Consider the following 21,871-nt stretch of genomic DNA (forward strand, 5'->3'; position numbering starts at 1 on the left):
CAAGGACCGCAGCCGGGGAGAGGCAGTTCTGCCATGCACTGGGCCCAGGTTCTTGGGAGCACAGGCCAGAAGCTTTCTCTCTCAGGGGAGGGGGTGCTCTAAGAGAGTTCTCTTCTGGCTTTAGTATATGGATGTCCTATATTCTTCCAGAAACAGATAATACTGGGAAGTCTCACTCCCCACACCTTTACTGTATTTTTTTATTATTATTACAGGGCTTCGGCTCAAAGGCAGTGGATGACTTTAATTAGCAAGCACATTTAATAGCCTCTTACCGAGGACTACAAGAAGCAGTGAGGATTTTCACCAGGACTTCTGGCTTTTGTGCTTGTAATTCTAAGTGGTTCTAAGAAAGACATAAACTGGGAATATGTTACTATTGCTTCATCTGAGTCCCATAAAAATGAATCTTCCAAGTTCTGGCCCACTGAGTCTTTATTAGATGCGCCTATCCTGGGGAATCTCCTCATCCTTTTATTAGCATCACGAAGATGATGTGTTTTGCTTCTGTGGCAGTCATATAGACTTCCACAGAAAAACCAGGCCACGAGCATGCTGGGGGCTGGGGGCCAGCTTGGCTGGGCCAGCTGACCACGTGCACTAACAGGGAAAACAGCAGCTCACGTCTACGTGGGGCGCTTTGTGCCCGGAGCTTTGTCATCTCCCTTGGTCCTCACAGCATCCCTGGGAAGTGGGCACTGGTGTCATCATTCCCATTTGACAGTTGAAGAAGCTTGAGCTTGCCTCTGGTCAGCCAGCCAGAGTTGGATCTCAGACCCGAACTCCAGCCGCTGCACTAGTCAGTGAAAGTCCCTCTCCCTGCCGTCCTTACCTCAGATGAGATAATGTCATGGACTCTGATCTAAATAAACAAATCGAAAGGGCGAGAGAACTGACCCTCATCCTTACTAGCATTGTTACTATTGTCCAAGACCATTGTCAAAATGGCTCTAATTAGAACATGGCGGGCACGGTGCAAAACCTATGGACAAACCGCACCCAGGCCAAGCTGCCTAGAGGACACTTCAAGGGGAAAAACCTGGACAAGCCTGTGAAGCACAATCTCTGACTCAATCCCGTGTTCCTCTCCTCCCTCTGGTCTTCCACTATCTGCAGCAGATTTGTTCAAGGAGGATTACTGACTGCCCAGGAGCTACGGAGCTAACTCCATCTTCCTACCAGCATTCCGAGCTGTGGCCACAGAAGAAGGGGATTTGAAGCCAGAGTTTTTCTGGAGCACAGTCTGAGCCTCCCTCGGCCACACATTCGTCAAAAGTCTGGAACGAAACAAAGAGGAACAAATGAACCACAAATCTGAGGCTGGCCTGTCAAATACTGCAATGTGAGGGGCTACTGCATGGATCTGGGGAAGAGGGGGAGGGAGGGGAGGCAAGAAGGCAAAGCGAAGATTAATAAAGACACGTGCAGTGAGCGATCCTGGTGTTAAGAACTGTTATTAAAAAAGTCTTGGGTGGCAATTAGTCCTTGGAATCATGGAACCTAGGGATGCTGTTCTGTATTTGCAAACTCATGATTAAGAAAGAGAGTTAAAAAAAATGTCGCTAATGCACATCCGTTTTTAAAGAAGATTGTTTGGGATTAAAGCAAATTGATTGAGACTACCTTGACCTCAAAACTCTTTTTCAGAATGTTATTTTTTTTTAAATGTTATTTGAAAAGTTTTGAATTCCCCATCTGGTGTCAAAGGAGAGGTATGTTCTCATCCTACTGACCCTGCCCAGACTTTATCTGCTGACTAACTCTTCAAAGAAGCGTTCTTTCCCTCTCTTCAGCTGAAAATGATTGTCTAGTCCTCGGACCACCTACAGAGTTTCCAACAAATGAATATTTGACACAACGAAAGCACCAGGTCTCAAGTTATTTTTTTGGTCTCTTCCAGTTGTAACTTGTCATTTCTTTTGGATACTGTCCAAAGACAACTGTTCTGGAGTGTCTCCCTTCTCCATGGCATGTCTAGCCACCCTTTTTAGCACTGGCTGTGCTTGTTCTCACACCTCTGGACAGATGGTTCTGGGATGTGCTGGGGAGCAGGGGAGGGAGACGCATTGGGGCTTCTTCTTGCAGCCCCCCGGTGCCTCTCTGAAACTCTTCCTCTACTGCCATTTATTCCTCAGTAACACTTTCTTCTTAAGGGTTCTGCTGCATTCAAATTCTATTCAGTCCAAATCCCAATGGATGCTACCTGCTGAGCCCCAAGTCACTCTCCCTCCTTTCCCAATGAGTTCTGTACCTGACTTGCTCTAGCCCTTATAATAAGTGGGCTGTACCATACCTGCTGCTGCCTTCCTCAGGTCTCGTGAACTACTCTTCCACTCTACATTAGCCACACACAGAGAACATGATCACAACCTTATCTCACCACTGGTAACAAGTGTACCACTTTAACAATCAAAAACGACAAAGTCTCTCCATCAGATTAATGCATCTTCTTAAACCACGATTGGTCCTAAGTCTATTCTTTGATCTCAGTAGGTCATCCGAAGAACCACAAGTATTTTATTTGTTGTTTCTATGTTCCACACACTGTGCTGAGAATACAATGAAACAATTTCTTCTCAGATTCATCTTCCTTTAGTACTCTCCCAAACTATCCCCCTTTACTCTAATCTACTTTTTTTCCTCTCATCAGCCTTCTTCTATTTTCTCTCTACATCTTTTCAGTCAGAGACCTCATCAGCTCTCTCTCATGGGTTGAATTATCTTTTCTCTTCATTTCTCCTGGACTCTAGTCATGTATATACAATTCCCTACTAATTTGAAATGGATATTCCACAGATATCTTAAATTTTATATGTCTCAAACTGAACTCATTCTTTTTCCTTCAAAACCCACCCTATTCTGTTAAGAGTATCACCATCCTTGCCACTGCTTTTGAGTCTGCACTCATCTTCATTCCCCATATCCAACTAGTAGCCAAGTCATGTCATTTATAAATTTCTCCAATCCATCCTTTTCTCTATACTCGCATGGCCACAAACCTAGTTCAGGTCCTAATCGCCTCTCACCTGGACAACTGCATTATTTTGCTGATGGTTTCCTTACCTCTGGTCTCTCTAATATATAGTCCATTCTTCTGCCAAAGCGATTCCTTTCAAATATAGATTAAATCATATCACTTCTTCATTCAATAAACTCAGTGGTTATTACTTCAAGGTTCAAATAAAAACTCCCTCTTTAAAATTTCAAATCTTATTACATTTCTTTTTTCCATACTCTATTGCAACCCTGTCTTTTTTGCCTTTGCTCTGACTGTTCCTCATACATAAAAGGGCTCTTTACCTTTTGGAAAGAATCTAATTCAAGTACCATTTTCCACACAAAGCTTTTCTTGGATCTCCAAATACTAATGCCCTCCCCAAAAAGTGTCTTATGCATATTATGTATGTATGTAGATAGATAGATAGATAGATAGATAGATAGATAGATAGATAGATAGATAATGTTCTTTTCCTGAGAAAATCCAAGTTCTGTTTTATTTTTGGTTTTGTACCTTCAGCACCTAGCAAATAGTAGATATACTTAATAAATGAGTGTTGCCTAACTGTGCTGAGTTTTACTATTTTTTTTTCTTGGATACCTGCATCACTCAAGTTATCTTTACTAAAAAACTCTCTCCACAAGTAAGAGCCTGGTGGTACCATATCTACCTAAACTGTTTTCTCCTTATTAGTTCCTCCCTTTTGTTAACAGTATCATCATATTATATCCCATTAATAGCACTCTGGTTCAAGTTCTTAGTACTTCATGCTTGGAGTACTATAATAGCCTCCTAATTCCTTTTAAGCATTCTCCATCCTGTAGCCAGATTCATCTGACTAAAATGAGGCTTTTATAATGTCATTCCCCTACTCAAGATTTTCAAAAACTTGCATTCACAGCTTTAGATGAACTTTCATTTTCAGACTACCCATAATTTGCTTCCAACACATTTTTTCCGATTCTACTCCTAATCTACATAGAGGCATTCCTCACTCTAGAAAGACTAGTCTGCTTAATAGCTCCCCAAACATGGAATGGCCATTATGTTCTCTGCCCTTTTGCTCATACTATTCTTTCCTCCCTAGTCAAGAACTTAACTGTGAAGTCCTCCTATCAGGGAGAACTTCCACTGCCTGATTTATCCTTCAGGGATGTCCCTTCCTTCTCTGTCCCTCCCCCCAAATATGCATTTATCTTTTATTATACTGCTTCCTACTCTTTTATCATTATTATACTGCTTCCTGATCTTTTATCATTGTCACTGATTGTTATTTAAGCTGTGGACATGGTAAGAGCAAAATAAATATTTGTTTAATGAATCAACAAATCTGAATAAAAATTTTTATACACATGAGTATATAGTAAAGGTCTTTGCATAAGCAATGATTATGTTTAAGATATGTTTAAGGTTATAAGAATCTATAAAATGAAGGAACTCCAAAGCACAAAGGTATGAAATAATAAGATTACTCCGTAAGAGTTTTAATAATGCCCCTTTCAAAATTATCCTACATTCTCTAAGCCCATATAAAAAGTAAAGAAATCCTAGTCTTTTTTTTTTCCAAGATGAAACAAACATTTTCATTAAAATTTGATTTATGTATTTTACTAGTTGGATCTGACTTTGGCTGCAAGCCCTTTAAAAAGGGGTTTTATTATCCTCTATGTTGAGACGTGTCTGATAAAATAAAAAACATATCTATCTATCTACATACCATGTTCCAATTTCCATGAAGTCTTTGGCCCACTGAACTGAGAAGTTGATAAACTTGAAGGTTTTTGATTCCAGGCCTATCCAATTTCAACCAGTCTCTAGATTATCCCATTTGCCTCTGAAGCTCACAAGATGGGCTCTGCTTCCTTTATCTGATTGGAGTCATATAGAAGGTAATAAATAATAATAATAATAAAAGCAATGTCAGGGGAACTCATTTCTAAGATCTCCATTTTTTTGATTGATTCAAAGAAATTTTTAAAATTTCCTCCAAATATAGGAAGACATGCTATTAAAAGAGGCAAAAGCAATGGAGGTTCACACCAAAGATTTTACACTATTAAGCAAAAGGCAATTTGGAAACTTAAAATATTTTCTACTGGTGTCAAAGATGTCATTAAGCAGAAATGATAGAGATTTTGTTCTTTCTTAAAATAACGTATTTTTATGCTACTGAAATACTATAGCTGATGAATAAAAACCCACAAATAATTTCCCAAATGATTTTTTTTTTCAGTCAATACCTCCAAAATTTTGAATCTACTAAATGCTGTATTAAATAAGCTTAAACAAGACAAAATGAATTTATAGGTTTGGGTTTTACTTCCTTGGTTCCTTATCATCTTTGAGTAAAGGGGCGCTTTCCTAACTTCCCTAGAAAATGTATGACAGCCTTCCCCAACTTCCCCATTATTAAGGTTCCTATATCTTACATTTAACTTACCTTAGTACATGTTTTATTATTCCCATTCCCCACAGAATGAATATATGGAAAGAAGCTGCATTTTTTTTTTTGCTATTTGTTTTAATTTGCTCTACAACTAGCACAGTGTTTTGCACACTGTGATATTTTTCTGTTATTAATTAGACAATAGCAAAGACTGCAAGTCAAAGTAAAATAAGAATAATTAAAGGCTAAATGAGTGTATCTGAAAATATCAGACTATATTTATACAACCGGGTCTTATCTACAATATATTCACAGTTGATAAATAAAATGAAACTAGTGTATTTTATCTAAAACTAAATGTGTATACTGCCATCTTTAACCGCTAGAACTTGGCTTAGCTACTCATTCATGAAGACAACATGCGTTGAATCTAATCTGAATATCTATCACTTTGGATACTTATTCTTCTCTAAATGTACCACAAGAGGAGAATGCTACTCAAATGGTTACCTACCCAAAATCATCTGTTTCCTTTAGGCTTCACTAAAAAGATTAGTTACTTCAGAGAAAGAAATTTTTCTGAATAGTTTTCCCCTCAAAATCTTGAAATGTTAAAAAGAAACAAACCAACAATATAAAGCCTCTTTTTCCTTTGTAAATCTACAGTAACCAGCTGACTGAACCAGGGAAAAGAAAGGGCTAAAATCAAAAAATGCGATCAGCTTTTTCAGCTAGTAAATCTGGCTTTTTTAAAAAAAATTTTTTTTTTTAAACAGAGAAATCCCTTCCAAGCAGTTTTTAAAGTAGTATGAACTGTGATATTCAATAAATGAAAAGTACAACTGATAAGCAAGGAAATTTAAAAAACCTTTGGCATTTTATGAGGTGAGATCAAGTCTATTGTTTACCAAGTGGACAGCGAAGAGCATGTTGGGAGGATGGGAGATCACTGATTTGGAGGGAAGGGAACGCCTAATAGGGACTGTTGGGAGATGAATGGATAAGAGGAGCTGCAGAGAACTCAGACAGTGGTCCAGCACAGAGAAGCCCAGGGGGAAATGCCTGCAAGGGAGCACAGGAATCCGATATATAATTAAAGGCAAAGGCCTGAGGACACAGCTAAGGAATGCATAAAAACACAATACACAGTAATCTACTAACACTATTTCTAGTCTTACTTTGGGCCAAAATTAGGCTAAGGAGGGTAATTGGGGATGGGTCTTTCTTCCCCTTCAGTATTAGCCCCAGTGGGCCCTTCCTCCTTTCTCTTGTGTTCTTACTTCCTTTATAGGCCAGTCCCCCTGGGTATTAATTGCACTGTTTCTATCAGCTCATTTCTCTCTTAAAATGTGTTTCCATAGTATATTTCCAGCCAAGTCTTCCTTTGATGGGAAGGGCATCCGGGCGGGGAAATGCTAGGAGATTCAGCCTACGTTGTAAAGGCTTTCAGTATGGGTCCAATGGCAGGCCACAGGGCCGAGGTCCAGCCTTGCTAAGTTTCCCATGGGGCTGGAGAGAGGGCAACAGAGGCTTTTTTGTTTGTTTGGTTGGTTACAGCTGAGAAGGTGGCAGTCTATATACTAGATGAGGTACCCACAAAAGTACAGACAGACTCGTGCAATAGAAGTATGTAACTCCATGCCATCAGACGCTTGGATTTAATGACTGATTCAAAGTAATTAGAGGGCAGGGCCAAGACCTCCAAAACCTCCATTTAAGGAGGGATCTCGGCACAAATGTCTGTTCACTACAAACTTGGCTAGACCTCTTTGGGACTTCTTGATTTATTGCTGCTGCGGTGGTGGGCCCTGATCAGAAGTGAATTAACTGAATCGGAGCATTCTAACATGATTGAAAAGGTGGGGATCTGAGAGCAACCTGAGAGAAGTCGGGATGTGGCCAGCGGCTTTCCTAAGTGAATCAAACTGTACTTTAGGATTAAAGGGCAGGACCTCCTAAAAGAAAGCCTAATAACTATTACTTACAGAGAGCTATTCAGCAGCTGGTCACTCAAAAATACATGAGATGATGAGGGTAACCAGCATCACAAATGATATTTTTTATGAAGAGGTTCATTTAGTCTATGAGAAAATATATGACATGAAATATGCTGGTATATACATCGAGAGTCACAGAAACCTAGGCGTCGCTTATTAGGTACCTACAAAAAAGGGGGCCCTAAATTCATCAACTATGGTAAAATGGAGTCTTTTGTTCACTCATCTGTCACGTCCTTCTCTTCATAATCCCATCTGACGTTTTCTTGGCAAAGACACTGGAGCAGTTGGCCATTTCCTTCTCCAGCTTGTTTTATAGATCAGGAAACTGAGGTAAATACTGTTAAGTGACTTGCTCAGGGTCACACAGTGAGCAAGTGTCTGAGGTCTAATTTGAATTCATGAAGATGAGTCCTCCTGACTCCAGGCCTGGGGCTCTGACCACTGTGCTACCTCACTCTCCAAAATTGAGTCTGGTTCCTTGAAAATAATGATGATCTTCCAATCCCTTTCGTAGTTATACGTTTTCAAGTTATCATATTTTGGTATGATTACTATTGAATCTTTAAAGAAGTTTGGAGAGAAAAAACTTCAAAGTTAGAGAATTTCAGATAGATAGACCTAGTAATCAGCAAGCAAGGAACTTGTAGCCTGCATTAGATGCTCAAACATTTTTAATGGGTGATTTTAAAAAGTACTGATCAGTGAAATCCTAATGAAGACAAAGGTTTGATTTTTTTTTTTTTCAATACAAAAAGCTCTAGTGTGGGTCTTTCGGAGAACAAATAAGGTGCTCAGAGTCATGCTAAAATTAGTATGGTCTTCTGTTGGACCTTAGAGAAAAAGAATTTCACTTGGGATCCTTCAAAGAGTTCTAACTGGTCTAATAAATTATAAGCAACAAACTTAATATCCTAGGGTAAGCAAAATTAGATAAAAGCAAAAAATGAAATTCTAAGTTTTCATCTATACAAATCACACGAGTGAGGGTAAGGAAAACACTATGGTTGTCTCCGATGCTGTGACCTACCGAACCTTAGAACAGAAGGGTGGATACTTTAGGGAAGATGTACAGAAAGAGACAAAAATCCCAGATAGGAAGGTGTGAAAGGGCATCCCAGTAAGATGAAGCTGCTTTAGCTGATAATTCAGAATTGGAGTGCTTGGAAGGGACTGGGGTGGGCTTTACAGACACTGATGCTTTTGTGAGGTGAATCCTAGAATCTTGCTTCAAAGGAAACAGCAGCTGGGAGTCAAGTGAATTACTCAGCATGGCAATCTTTGGAAGCATCTGCTGAGACCAATGTCACTAATTTTGGATTCCCTAAAACCTCATGGCTTCCACTTGCAAAACAGACACGTTCTGAAGTAAAGGCTTCTCAATTCGGGAGGATTCTTGCTGTTGCTGACAAATGAAATGTTAAGCAATAGGAAGAGAAAATCAGAGATAGGGATCATGGTCTTTTGAGTGCCTCTGATCACATTACAGGTGACGCCATCTGATTGTAACCTAGTACACAGAGACCAATACCTTTTTGCCAAAATAATTAACCATCCCATATCATATTATGAAACTGTTCAAAGGTAAAGTACCTAGTATGGTTCCTGGTGCAAAGCAGGTGTTTAATAAGTGCTTGTCCACTCTTCTCCCCTATTCAAAACCTTTAACAATAAAGCCAGTGCAAACCATAAAAAGAGCTATAAGTCAATATCTGAATATTCATGAAATATGTACATCATGAGAATCATTAAAAGATTCCATTTTTAAGCAGCAATATCTGGATTTTCCAAAAAGTGAGGCTTGGTTAAATCTCTCATTTTAAGTGTTTTGAATGATTTGTTCATGAAATACTTTGGGCCTATAAAAATATAGGATTATGGAATAGACATATGGTTTAAAGGAGGCTTTGGGGAAATCTTAGAACAAAATAGAGGGTACTCCAGTTTGGGGAGCTAGATGGCACAATGGATGCAGTCAGGAACATCTTCCTGTGTTCAAATCTGGCCTTGGACACTTAGTAGCTATGTGCCCTGGGCCAGTCACTTCACTTTGCCTCAGTTTCCTCATCTGTAAAATGAGTTGGAGAAGGAAATGATAAACCATTCTAGTATTTTTGCCAAGAAAATCCCAAATGGGGTCATAGAGTCAAGACACTATTGGAAAAGGACTACATAACAGTAATACCTGGTTTAAAGCTTTTTAATGTAAAAATAATATAATATAAAAAGTTGTTTTATGTAATAAATGATCTTATATAAAAACAAAAAATATATAGTATAAATTTGGGTAACATAAAAATAAATAATATAAAATATATAAAAATATGGTCTTGTGTAATAAGTTATATCTCAATACATCAAAACATAAGCAGATCACAATTCTTCAGTACTTTAGAATACTGTTTTACTGACATTGCCTTTTAAGAATGTAAGAGCGTTACTGCTCACAGACTGGAAAAATAGCCACAGAAAAGAATATCCAGTGTTGGGGGGCTTGTAGAAAGCTGAACATACTGTTGGTAGAATTCTAGCATTAGTTCAACCAATCTTAATAATTTGGAATTAGGCTAAGAAAGTGACTCAAATTGTCCAGAGGTCTCACTGCTATGGACACACCCCAAGGGCAAAGTCAGAAAGGTCTCAAAAACAACAAAATATTTGCAGTAGCAGGATTTTTGGTTTATTTAGTTTTTGAATCAGAGAACTTGAAATAAACAAAATGTCCAATAATTATAGTGGGCAAACTGGGCATGTGTGTGAGATGAGATGTGAATATATTCTAAGAGGTAATAAACTGAAGCACAACCCTCACAGCCTAATGAAAACTGAGAAGCTCTAAGCAAAATCCAGAAGAAAATATACAAAACAAACACAATCTGTGAACTGATAAAAATAACAAACAAAATTAAACTGAGCATGTGAGAAAGATAAATATTAAGCTAGGTTTAAAGAAGAGAGGAGGGGATAAACCTGCTATCTCCTCGGTGTGGAAGTGGGGGACTATGGGTGGAGAGTTGGCTTTAAACCATTGAATGGTGTTGTCTTAGTCAAACTCAGTTAGACTTTAGCTTAAAAAAACCCCTGGGCCCAGATGGCTCCAGAAAAGAAAGTGAAGCTGATGTCTCAATCTTCTTCAAGAATGAAGGACAAAAACAGCAAATAGAAATAACAGTCAGATTTAGTAGGTATATTGTTTACTTTTGCTGAATTGTTTTTTTCCCCTCTACTTTTTATTCTTTGTTAGAAGGAATAGCTCTGTGTATGAGAAAGATATATTTGGAAATGAAATTGATGTAGAAACGAAAGTAATTTTAAACCTTTCCCAACTCCCTGCAATTCTAGACTACTCCCAACCACATTAATGCACCAAAGCAGGCCTTCTGATCTAAGTAGAATTGCATAACGTTTGATTGTATGGAATATCACAGCTTCATATATCACAGTTTGGAAAATGCTAATTTACATTTTGTTTCTATTATTTCTATGTTATATAAGTTTATCGCCAGATTGTTTCAATTTTTTGGAAGAAATTATATAAATTTGCTAAAACTTAAAAAACCCCCACAAAATAACTCCAACCACTTAGTTTCCCGATGGCCAAGAATGCCATATTTTATGTTTGTATCAACAAAACTTTGTACACTTGAATTAAAGACAATCTAGTTCTCCAACATCAATCTTCAGACTAGTCTTCGTCTACTGAATTAAGCCGCTGATCTATGGCATAAGGAAGCCAAAGGTTCACACTGATTGAAAAGCAGTCACTGTGACCTCTGCAAGGTAGCAATTGTCAGCCCAGCAGACCAGAGAGCTTTGTCCCTGACAGAATCAATGGGACAAAAAGGGATGAAATCATGGATTGGCCCACAACTGAACAATGATCTCTAGTAATTTTCAAGCCTGATGTTTGCACTGAGTGCTCAAGTACCTATTGTTCATCATCCAAAAGGAAGACACTGAAATGGCAGTTCCTAAGGTCCCTTTTCTAGCTCGGTCTTTCTTTTCTCCTTTTGAAGAACCCCACTACGAACACCATTGCTGGCTTCTACGACAGGGTTCCGATAAGCTCTTCTCCTATATGAGAAGCTCCTTAGTCGGGAAGGCCCCTCTGCGGACCTTCACAACCCCAACCCCATCAACACTACTTTGATGAGGGAAAGTAAGACATCGGCAGTTAAGACTGATAGAATTTACCTGAAATAAAAGAAAAGATGCATCATTAATTAGGAGGACCACGTAAACTGAATAAGCATGAAACTAAGAGAAATCTGAGTCTCAAAAAATTAGTCAAGCTTAAGAGCCAATCTAGGTTACTAAACCAGAAACTGGGTTTCCAAGGCTGAGAATTTCTACGCACCCTATCACAAAACTAAAAAATCCCTTTTAAAATTCCTCACGTGGGAATAGCATTTATAAAAAGTCTGGTGTTTCTTTTCATTGCACTTACATGTCAAGAGGTACCACGTGGCACCACAGTGGATTTGAAGTCAGGAAGGCCTGAGTTCAAATCCAAGCTAATAGCTCTATGGTTTTGAACATGTCACTTAACCTCTCTCTGCCTCAGTTTTCTCAGACGTAAAACAGAAACAATAATAGAATTCCTGGGGTTTGGGGGAGAACAGAAAGAGACAATGTTTGTAAAGTGCTTCATGATGATAACAAAGAGTCATTATTATACAAAAAAATTTTGCTTATTCCTTTCTGGGGGAAGAGAGCCACAAAGGAGATTTGGTGACCTAGATCTAAAGTCATCATGGTTTCTGTAAGAAAACTTTTTAACCATGTAGATTAAGACCTGCTCGCCAACTTTACAGTCTCAGGAGACACTTGCCTGTGGCCACATGGTCAGTATGTGTGAGAGCTGGGAATTGAATCCAGGTCTATCCTGACTTAAGGGCCAGATCTCTATACATTATATTATGTGTCTACTCTCATAGGACCCTCACGGAGTGAAATAAAAACAAAAATGAAAATTTCCACAAAGAAGCTTTAAAAAATAAGTCACACGCTCCAGAAGTAACTTCCCAGAAAACCAGACAAAGTATAGTGTGGAAGTCAGCAGGACGCAATTCTATGTCCTCAAATCTGAGACTGGAAGAGAAAGTGTGACTTAAGAGTTGTCCAGTCTAGTCTCCTTCTGCCATTGATCACGTTTTATTACCTTTCTTGTCTTTTCTTGTTTTTCAGAATGAGACTACGGGAGGATCAATATCCTGAAATCTATGAGGCTGACTAAGCGATCCCAGAGCAAAGTAGCCCTATTTGAGTTTAGTCAGTGAATTGGTAACAAAAACCATTATTGCAATAAGGAGTAGTGAATTCTCAACTTTTGTAAAAGATGACACCATTTTAAAAGGCAATGAATTGAAAGTATACTAAGGTAGACAGAGGTGGCAATTTGCAGTGATGCAAAGATTAAATCCACTGAAAAAAGCACAGATTCTTCAAATGTTGTTGCACAAGCATTAAAGGGCCAGTGTTTTGAAGAATATTTTAATATTTTGGTAATTAAATGTTATTAGGTCTATGTGATAGTGACATGTGTAGTCAGAACTTGTAGCCACAGGTTAAGGAAAGATTTTGAATTAAATTTTTTTTAAATAGATTTTATTTGTTCACTTTGGTAAAACTTTTGTGTTCCAAATTTTTCTCTCTCTCTCTCCCTTATTTCGTCACTCCCCAAGAGAGCATGTAATCTGATACAGATTAAATATATATATATATATATATATATATATATGCAACTCATATTTCCATAACATATTTGTTATGCTATATAAAAAAAAATTGGATCAAAATGGAAAAAAAAAAACATGAGAAAGAAAATAAAACTGAGCAAACAAACAACAGAACGATGAAACTACTATGTTCGATCCACATTCCATCTCCATAGTTCTCTTTCTGAATGCAGATGGCAGAAGCAAGATGATTCTTCCTTCCTTCCTTTTTTCTTTCTTGCCAGGCAACTGGGATTAAGTGACTTGCCCAGAGTCACCCAGCTAAGAAGTGTTAAGTGTCTGAAATCAGGTCCTCCTGACTCCAGGGTCAATACTCCATCCACGGTGCCAGCTAGCTGTTGCTCATATTTTATTTTTGAAAGTAAACACTGTAATGTTGCTCACCACATTCAATACAACAAATAGCTTTAAAATCAAAACAGTCACTTTTGCATTTAAAAAAATTCTTAAAATTAAATATTACCTTTTTGTCTCCTTGTTTTCTTCTCCGTAAGCCTGGTCTGTAATCATCTCCAAATCGTAGGAAGTAATAGTAAGAAACCAGCCTTTCTATGGGATCTCTTATGACGTTAATGTAAATGGGCTTCTTTTTAACACCAAACCTGAAACAGAACAAAACCAAAAAAGTTTTGTGAAATTCGGGGTCTTCAGAGGCCATTGTGTGAATGAAGCAGTGCTGACTTAGATATATTTGGGGCATGACCAAAAAAATGGATGAGAACTAACAGGAAAAGAAAAAAGCTAAGAAACAAAGAGGAAGGAGTATTTTTCAAAATCACAAAGCTTTAAGTTCTAATGGAAAAGATAGCATCTGCTTAATGATGTCCCTTCATTAGGTTTTAAACTGGGGAGAAAAATTATTTCCCAAATGAGGACAGATAGATTTTTAGGTAGAACCTTAATGTTTGTAATTTTAAAAGCACGCAACTTCTTTATTACATTTCAGAATGACTCGCTTGCAGTAGGTAAGGCACTAAAATCTTATTCGACACTAAATATGTTTCTAAAATTGTTTGCCTCACTAAACAAGAGAAATGTTATCAACGAATACAGCAAAAGTCAAGGAACAGGGCTATTCTGAGTTGGCCTTCTTGATGGGAGCTAGAAAATAGCTCTGGGTATTACACAAGATTCTGCTTTGGTGACCACTGTTAGTGACAGACTGATGCTGGGTCAAATTTGAATCAATGTCTAAACTGTAGGAAAGGAATGAACTTCCTTTCCCCCCCCCCCACACACACACATACTGACTGATAATTTTTTCTCTGCCCCCAAAGCAGCTGTTCTTCCCAATTTCCCTTTTTCTTTTAATGGTTCAATCACAATTCTTTGCTTGGGAAGCCATTTTTATTTTTTAGCTTTTTCTCTAAGTTTTAATTTTTTTTAATCCAATATTAAATCAGAGAATGAATCTTTTCTTTCTTCTCATTGTTTCCACCCTAACTCCAGGCTGTTGTATCACCTCTTGGGGAAAATTTTCTACCTGGAGTCTTCATTTCCAGTCTCTCTCCATTCAATGCTCACTTTGCCATTTACTTTTCCAAATACACTACTTTTACATAAGTCATGTATGAAGACCCTGAAAAGAGCCTGTTTCAAACATCAACCAAACTCCTCTGCCTGACTTTCAAGGCTTCCCATCAACTCGGCCCCACTCTATCTCTGCACCCTCATCTCCCAGGAATTACAAATCCCGAACTTCTCCCAGGAGGCCTGCCTCTGACCATCTCCCTAACACGCCACACTCACTTCTGTCCCTCTGGCCTGAAATAGGGCTTGTGAGTTTCTCTAAGCCTAATCAACAAACAATAAACCCTGATAATGGAAAAGCAATACTACCTAAAATACCACTTATATTTCAAAATTCTGTACCAGTTCAACTTCCTTGTTGAAGCTTTTCTGGTAACATAATGGGTTTCCCCCCTTCTCTTCTAAATTACTGTACTCACGGTTAATGACAATTTAGCCTTATAATGTACTGTGTCTCAGTCAGTGATTAAATGACCAAAAGGAAAATTGCATACAGGGCCTGGGTGTAGGCAAACTGTCCAGTCAGCCACTTATTAACTAAAAATTGACGAGACACAGCTTTTCAACTTTCAAATATTCATACATCAGAGGCAGTAGGGATTCTGGAGTTAGTCGTTTTAGAAATCAGGATGTGGCTTCCCAGAGAAATGTGCCATTTATGGTGGACAGAACCCAAAACAGTTATGATAAAAGATTACATTATATGTATGGATACATATACACAATGAAAAAAATTATAAAAGTATCCTTGCGTATAGACCACATCCACATGAAAGGGAGAGAAGGGAGAAAGGAAAACAGAGGTTGCATGTGAGTGAGTGTGTGTGTACGAGCCGAGATGGGAAGACAGAAAGGGTAGAAAGAGAGAGAGGAAGAAGAAAAAGGAGGAGGAGGAAGAGAAGGAGAAAGGCAGAGAAAGAAGGAGAACAGATGTGGGGGGAGTGTGTGTAAGAGTGACAGAGAGAGACAGACAGAGAGAGAAAGGAGTCAGAACATATTTCAGCTACATTATGGGACAAAGAGCCATTTATGGGTCACTATCATTTATAATGCTGTTTCTAGGGGAGAAAGCTTTTCCCAGGACTCAATAATTAACATGTAAGTGCCAGGATCACATATCACGCCTGGCTGCCGGCATCACTGAGAGGGGACCGAAGGGGGATGTGCGAGCTTGGAGAACACGTCTCCACCTCCAGTTTATCCTTGTTACTGCACTAATATATTACTTTGCAGGGCTCCAGAGGAAGCTGCTCCCGGCTCAGGCCATTTATATGAATGGGCCTTTCATTAGCTGGGGACTATCCACACAGGCATCTCGAGGCAATGAAATGCCCGAACTTCAGATGTAAAACAGAGGAATGCTAAAACTAATAAAACTGTATCTGTGATATTTGGCTTAATTAATTACAGCTTGGTTTCTAATTATAAAGATAATCTTTTAAAGTAATGGTTTGTACAGAGAATAAAACAGTTCTGTGGTTTGTAGAGAATAAAACAGTTCTGTGGTCATAACCTCTGTCCTTAATTCCTGGTTAACAATTTAATCTGATATAACAAACATTCAATTAGAAGCTGCTACGTGCAGGGCCCTCCACAGAAATAAAATGGTTTCTTTCCTATAACATGGAAGTGACCCTGAATTCTTGAAGCCATTATCACAAGTTCTGGGTGATTCTACCCTGCAGGAAACACAGGCCCCTCATTTGTGGGTGGAGTTCTGGACGATGATTTTTTTGATTATATGAAATATGGATAAATAAAAACGAATTCTTATTCCTGTGTGACTTCATAGCCCTTCCTTCAGAGAGGAGAACATTACAAAAGAAAAGGAAAAAAAAAAATCATAGATGGCACTTTCAACATACAGAATGACTGACGGTGTCCCAGGGAACCCCCCATGCCTAGTTTTTCTTTTGGTATGAGCCACCAGGAGAAGGATCTGCTTGTGCAACAAGGGCATCCCTGACAAAAACCCGGGAAGGGCCCAGAATGGGCGGGTTTGGGCAGAGGTTGCCGTCCTTTGTGCTCAAGGACCAAAATGTCGCCCCGAGGCTGCGGTCAAGGTCCAGCGTGCCCGACTCTGCAGACCATGTCTTCCCCATGCCGCGGGGCGAAGCGCAAGTACTTCTCCAAAAAGCCATCTGACACAGTTGAAAAAGCAAAAAGCAAAAACCCTTGAAGGCTTTTAAAGGAGTCCCTCAAGTGAGGGCTTTCCACTCACATGTAAAAAAATCACACAAGTACAGGAGGCGGAACCAGAGAAACCACACCAAGAGGAACATAAAACTGCAAGGCTTTTCTTCAAGGGGAGGGGGGAGAGGACAAGCATGTGTCAAGCACCTACTCCGTGCAGACACTGTGCTGCACGCTTTACAAATATCAGCTTTTATGGGAGACAGGTGGGAAGTGGGTGCCATTATTATCCCCATTTTACAGATAAGGAAACTGAGGGAGAGTCTGAGAAAAGCTCTGAACTCATATTTTCCTGAGTTGGGGCCCAGCACTCCGTCTAGCTGACCACAGTTCACTCCCTCCCCACCCCCCAGACTACTCACAGCCGAGGCAGGACCCAGCTGGATGCAGCACAGGTATGTCCTGACTGCCTCTGGCCACCATCCACAACTGTGTGGGAAAGACCCAGAGACTCTCTTCCACACACCGGTCTAGTCCCTCTGCCCCCGCCATGTTGGTTCTTTATGATCGCCATTTCTTTTTCTGGGGACGTTCAGTTATCACTGCCTTAATAAATTATTCCATAAAACAATCTCACCAGCATACAGTTTGCAGATCCCATTCTCTTTCTAGTCGAAAAAACTGGCAAAACATTTAGCCTCCTTCAGCCATGTGACACCTTGCCGGTTCTCTCTGACCCTTACATCACCAGCTCAGCCAGTCCCAAATAGCCTTGGTCTAAGCAACCTGAGCTCATGAAGGGCAGTAAGAGAATCCCTCCAGCATCTTGGCAGAGTAAATAGGTACTGATTTTGACCAAACCCCCCATCCTCATTGGCACTCAAACCACTGCAAGCATCTGGCGGCTGGACCACTGCTCCTGCGTACTGACCCGACAAGAGCACCATGGAGAGCGTCGCCGTCGGTGCCATTTTTGATTCAGAGCAGCGTCAAGTGCAGACAGATAGGAAATAATAAGGGAACCAGTGCTAGTCCAGCCCAGAGGGACAAGTCAATAGAGATGCATTCCACACAATTCTGTTCATTAAAAGAAAGTCTTGGGGTCTAAAATTCTCTGACTTGATTTTTCTCTATGGTTTTTGCCTTTCAAGACTTACTGAAGCATGCAGGGAGGCATTCCTGTTTCTGACATTTCTGCATTTACTTGCCTTGCTACAGGAGCTGAGAACAGCTACTGAAGTAAAGAAGGGAAGAGAAAAGAACCTACTTTAAAAAAAAAAAAAAACCCAACAAAAAAGCCATATACATTTCTAAGGCACCAGAGCATAGTTCCAACAAAGTTATGAATAAAAATGAAATTTTAGTAGGAATGTATGGCAAAAAAGACTTATAAAAAATGGGATATATCTTTCAAAGACAGCTGCTGCTCAAACTCTCATACTTGAACCTTGTTATTGACTAGGACCATGGACCATGTGACCTTGTGGTAGTTGTAATGTAAAAATCTCAGGAGAGGCTAATTGAAACTTCAACATAATTAGGGCCAATTGCCTTCTAGACAAGCTGGTCTAATTAAAATTTTTTTCCAACTTTTTTATTTTGGCTGGTCATTTTTTCATTTCATTTTAATGCTTTCTGGAGGGTCAATTTCTTTCAAATGTCTTTCTTTTATTGGTTTTTAGAAAATTAAAGCGGTGAAAATAATTAGTGATGACACCTCAGTACTCTTATTAAAATAGGGTAAGCAATCTATTAAAAAAAACTTTCACTAAATAATAATTTTCACTAAAAAAAGACAAAAGAAATTTGGGTGAGCAAAAATTCCCTATTTTCTTGTGAAAAGTATCTTTTTAAAAATCCTTTAAATAGCCTTAAATGTAAAATGTTCTTTAAATCTGTGACATTTGTCACACTTATTTTGAAAATTTTTTCCTTCGTTTCCTATTAAGAAAATATATATATGTGTGTGTGCATGTATGCATATTTACTTATATATACACATATAATTAAGTAGAAACAAGAAGTAAGAACTAGAAAAAGAGGGGAGAGGGGATGAAAAAATGACCCAAAATAAGATAACAGATTTACTTACATTTCTTTGCAGCTAAGTTGAGAAAACAACTTTCAGATAAAAGAAATGAAAATTGAAGGGAGTAGCCTTGTTATTTCCTTGACTTGCTGTCTATTAATATAATTTCCTGGTCATACACTAGACTCTTAAGACTCTAACAAAGCTATTTCTAAACACACCTAATTACCTCATCAAAGTATCCCCTTTTCTTCTAGAGGGAGCAGGCATTTTGCCTTTGTTGTACCCATAAAGCATTGAATCAAAGAGAGAGAAGGATTTCAGATGAAAAGGAAATGATTTTTAAAAATAAAAATTGGCATAGAAAAACTAGGTATCAGTGGATCTAGCGCTGGGCCTGGAGTCAAACCCAATCTTAAACATGCTCTGGCTGTGTGATTCTGGGCAAGTCACATCTTCCTGTTTGCCTCAAGGTTTCCTAATCTACAGAACTAGCGGGAAAAGGAAATGGCAAACCACTCTGGTATCTCTGTCAAGAAAACCAGTGTCACAAAGGGTTGGACATGACTGAACAAGAGGGTAAAAACTTCTCCTTCCGGTCCATTGGCAACTTGTATTGATAACAACGTTTTTACACAAGATTTTGGCAACAACTTTGATTAAGAGCTACTTTAAAAAGAAGAAAAGACAATCTGAGGGAAAGTTGGGCTTCTACAATGTTTTTGGACTAAACAGACTGCGCAGAGGTTTGGAAGTATCATTTTTAAATGTCAGAAGGCTAATAAAGAGAAATTTCATAGCAATTTTTTAAACCTCCAATATAACACGAAAATCACTCATGTTGAAATATTCTTATACAACAAAGTTTTCTTACAGTATTTAATAAAGAGGATAATTTTTTTTCCAATATGCTTTTACACTTTAAACTACAAGAACACCAGAAAAAATATTTCAGATCTTCTTTCTAACTACAAGTCTTTTGCCAAAAGCAAAAAACATTCAATATATATTTTAATAATGAAAACTTCAAGTATTAGAAATCAAGCTGCATGTGGAAAAAATAAATCATTTAGGTGAAAGGGTAACAAACATCTCCTTCAAGGATAATGCAGCCCTGAGGGAAAATATGCATATGAATGAAGTGTATGAAATTGGTTAGGTGCCTTTCCAAAAGAAAAATAATTAGTTTATTTTAAAGCTGCCTGTAAAATGTTTTCAATACTACCATATGAATTATTTATAGAGAAAGGTATACCTAACTTCACAAAAAAAACAACTATTTCACTGAGTGGGTTCTAAACACTGAAGGAAACATTGGAAAGAAGAATGATGTAGTTTTATATTCATGATCTTTGGGGAAAGATTCATTTTTAATTACACGATTTCCAAAAAGTTAAGGCTCCTTAGGCTTCATGTTAATGGGTGCGCCTATTAAAACTTTTGGTGAAAACCAAAAGATTTCTTTATACTCTTTTTGTCTTTTAATCCTTCAAAGTAGGAAAAGCTAAATTGAGAGTTTGATATCAATGCAGTTTTCTAGTTTAAGCCCCTTTAATTAAAGTTGGCACATGCCTGGGGAAGAATTACTTTGAAGTCATGACCACCAATGGAAAGCTCTGAGAGAGATGTCATAAACTGAAATAATACAAGTCGTAATTGTACTTTGTGATGAGTGGCGATCTCAATTCTTCTTTAATGGTGCTTTTGAAGTTAATGCCTGGTGTTCTATGGGATAGGATTTCAATTTCAGGTCTCAATCCCCTTTCAAAGGCTACAAATATGCATCATCTTATGTTACCAGGGAGACTTGAATAAACTTCCAAATGAGCCCAAGTGGAGTGTGTTAGACTATTCACTGCCAACAATTTCTGGTTAATTCTTATCATGGCACAAATGGGCTCTAGAGGGAGCCATAGGCGGCCTTCAGTCCCCGCTGGCTGGGATGTAACTTCATGGAGGAGCTCTTCTCAGATGGCAGGGACGAATTCTGGTCATTACACCTCGAACCCCCAAATAAAAAACAGGAGGATAAAAGGGAATCATTTATTTCCAAAACAGAGCTAATGGAAAACAGGAACAAAGAGCGGCCCTTTGCCGGACGACTTCTCGATCTGCCAGGGTGCTAAGACTAACACAATTTAGACCAGGAGGTGGTGTCCCATCAGCCCCAAGGTGACCGAGCCGAGCAGCTGAAGCACTCTAGCGGGGCCTGATTATTGAGTGACTGGGGAGAGCAGGTTTTGCTTCCCCATTCTTTCAGGCAATGAGGCATGTCCCTGAGATGATCTGCTCAGTCTCTAGGAGGAAAAGCAAGAGCAGCTTTCCAGCCATGCGAGGGGAAGGGCTGGTCGCCCTCGTGGCCGCGACTACCTATCGTCCTGAAAGAGCGACTAGGATGAATAACAGAAAAAACATTCAAATCAAAAGAAAATTCAAGGCCTGTTAATTTTAATAGCTATGAGAACTGTCGATTTAGGAACACTAGAGGGCAGTGATATATAAGAAGGTACAGCATCACTGACTAGAATTACAGGTTTAAAACTGGCAACATTTTATGTTGGAAAATTAAGATACAAAAATGTAACCACCAATTCAGGCATTTCTGATTGCTAAAGAACAACATATTTTAAAGGATGTAATTTTTTTGGTAACTTACTTTGCAAAATCCAAGTAAGATACATGTCCATGATAAAATCCTGGTTTCATTTCTTTCCAGGAAGTTATGTTCTTCACAAAGCGCACCTGAAAAATAGAAATGCGCAAATCGTTTAGGTATCATTTAAATTAGTAAAATTAACTAACATTTCAATATGGTCCCTTCAAAGTCTTAAAAACATCACCCACATACTTGGGACACTCATGCAGATTTAAACCCAGGTCTAAAATCTTAATACTGAGAGAAGTGTGCTCTTTTTAAAAGTATGCAGCTGCTGATTTGAAGCTGTAATGTATTATTTAAAAAAAAAAAAACACACAGAAGGAAGGACAGTGCAGAAAAAAATTGTGACAGAAATCAGACACCCATACTGCAGCAGTATGGGCAAGAATCACACCTACCTT

General features: G+C 38.7%; 1 protein-coding gene across 2 annotated transcripts in view; it reads right to left on the bottom strand.

Moving 5' to 3' along the window:
• HS2ST1 (heparan sulfate 2-O-sulfotransferase 1) overlaps positions 1-21,871 on the bottom strand; it is a 210,310-nt gene that overhangs the window by 7,394 nt on the left and 181,045 nt on the right. For both annotated transcript variants that reach the window (XM_074266315.1, XM_074266316.1), the window contains exons 3-5: positions 21,468-21,553; positions 13,583-13,721; positions 1,180-1,277 (exon numbers count right to left, since the gene is read on the bottom strand). In XM_074266315.1, the coding sequence (XP_074122416.1) occupies positions 1,180-1,277; positions 13,583-13,721; positions 21,468-21,553 (323 nt within the window). The remainder of the gene's footprint in view (positions 1-1,179; positions 1,278-13,582; positions 13,722-21,467; positions 21,554-21,871) is intronic.

This window comes from Sminthopsis crassicaudata, chromosome 4, assembly GCF_048593235.1.
Source record: "Sminthopsis crassicaudata isolate SCR6 chromosome 4, ASM4859323v1, whole genome shotgun sequence".
In the NCBI taxonomy this organism is placed as follows: domain Eukaryota; kingdom Metazoa; phylum Chordata; class Mammalia; order Dasyuromorphia; family Dasyuridae; genus Sminthopsis; species Sminthopsis crassicaudata.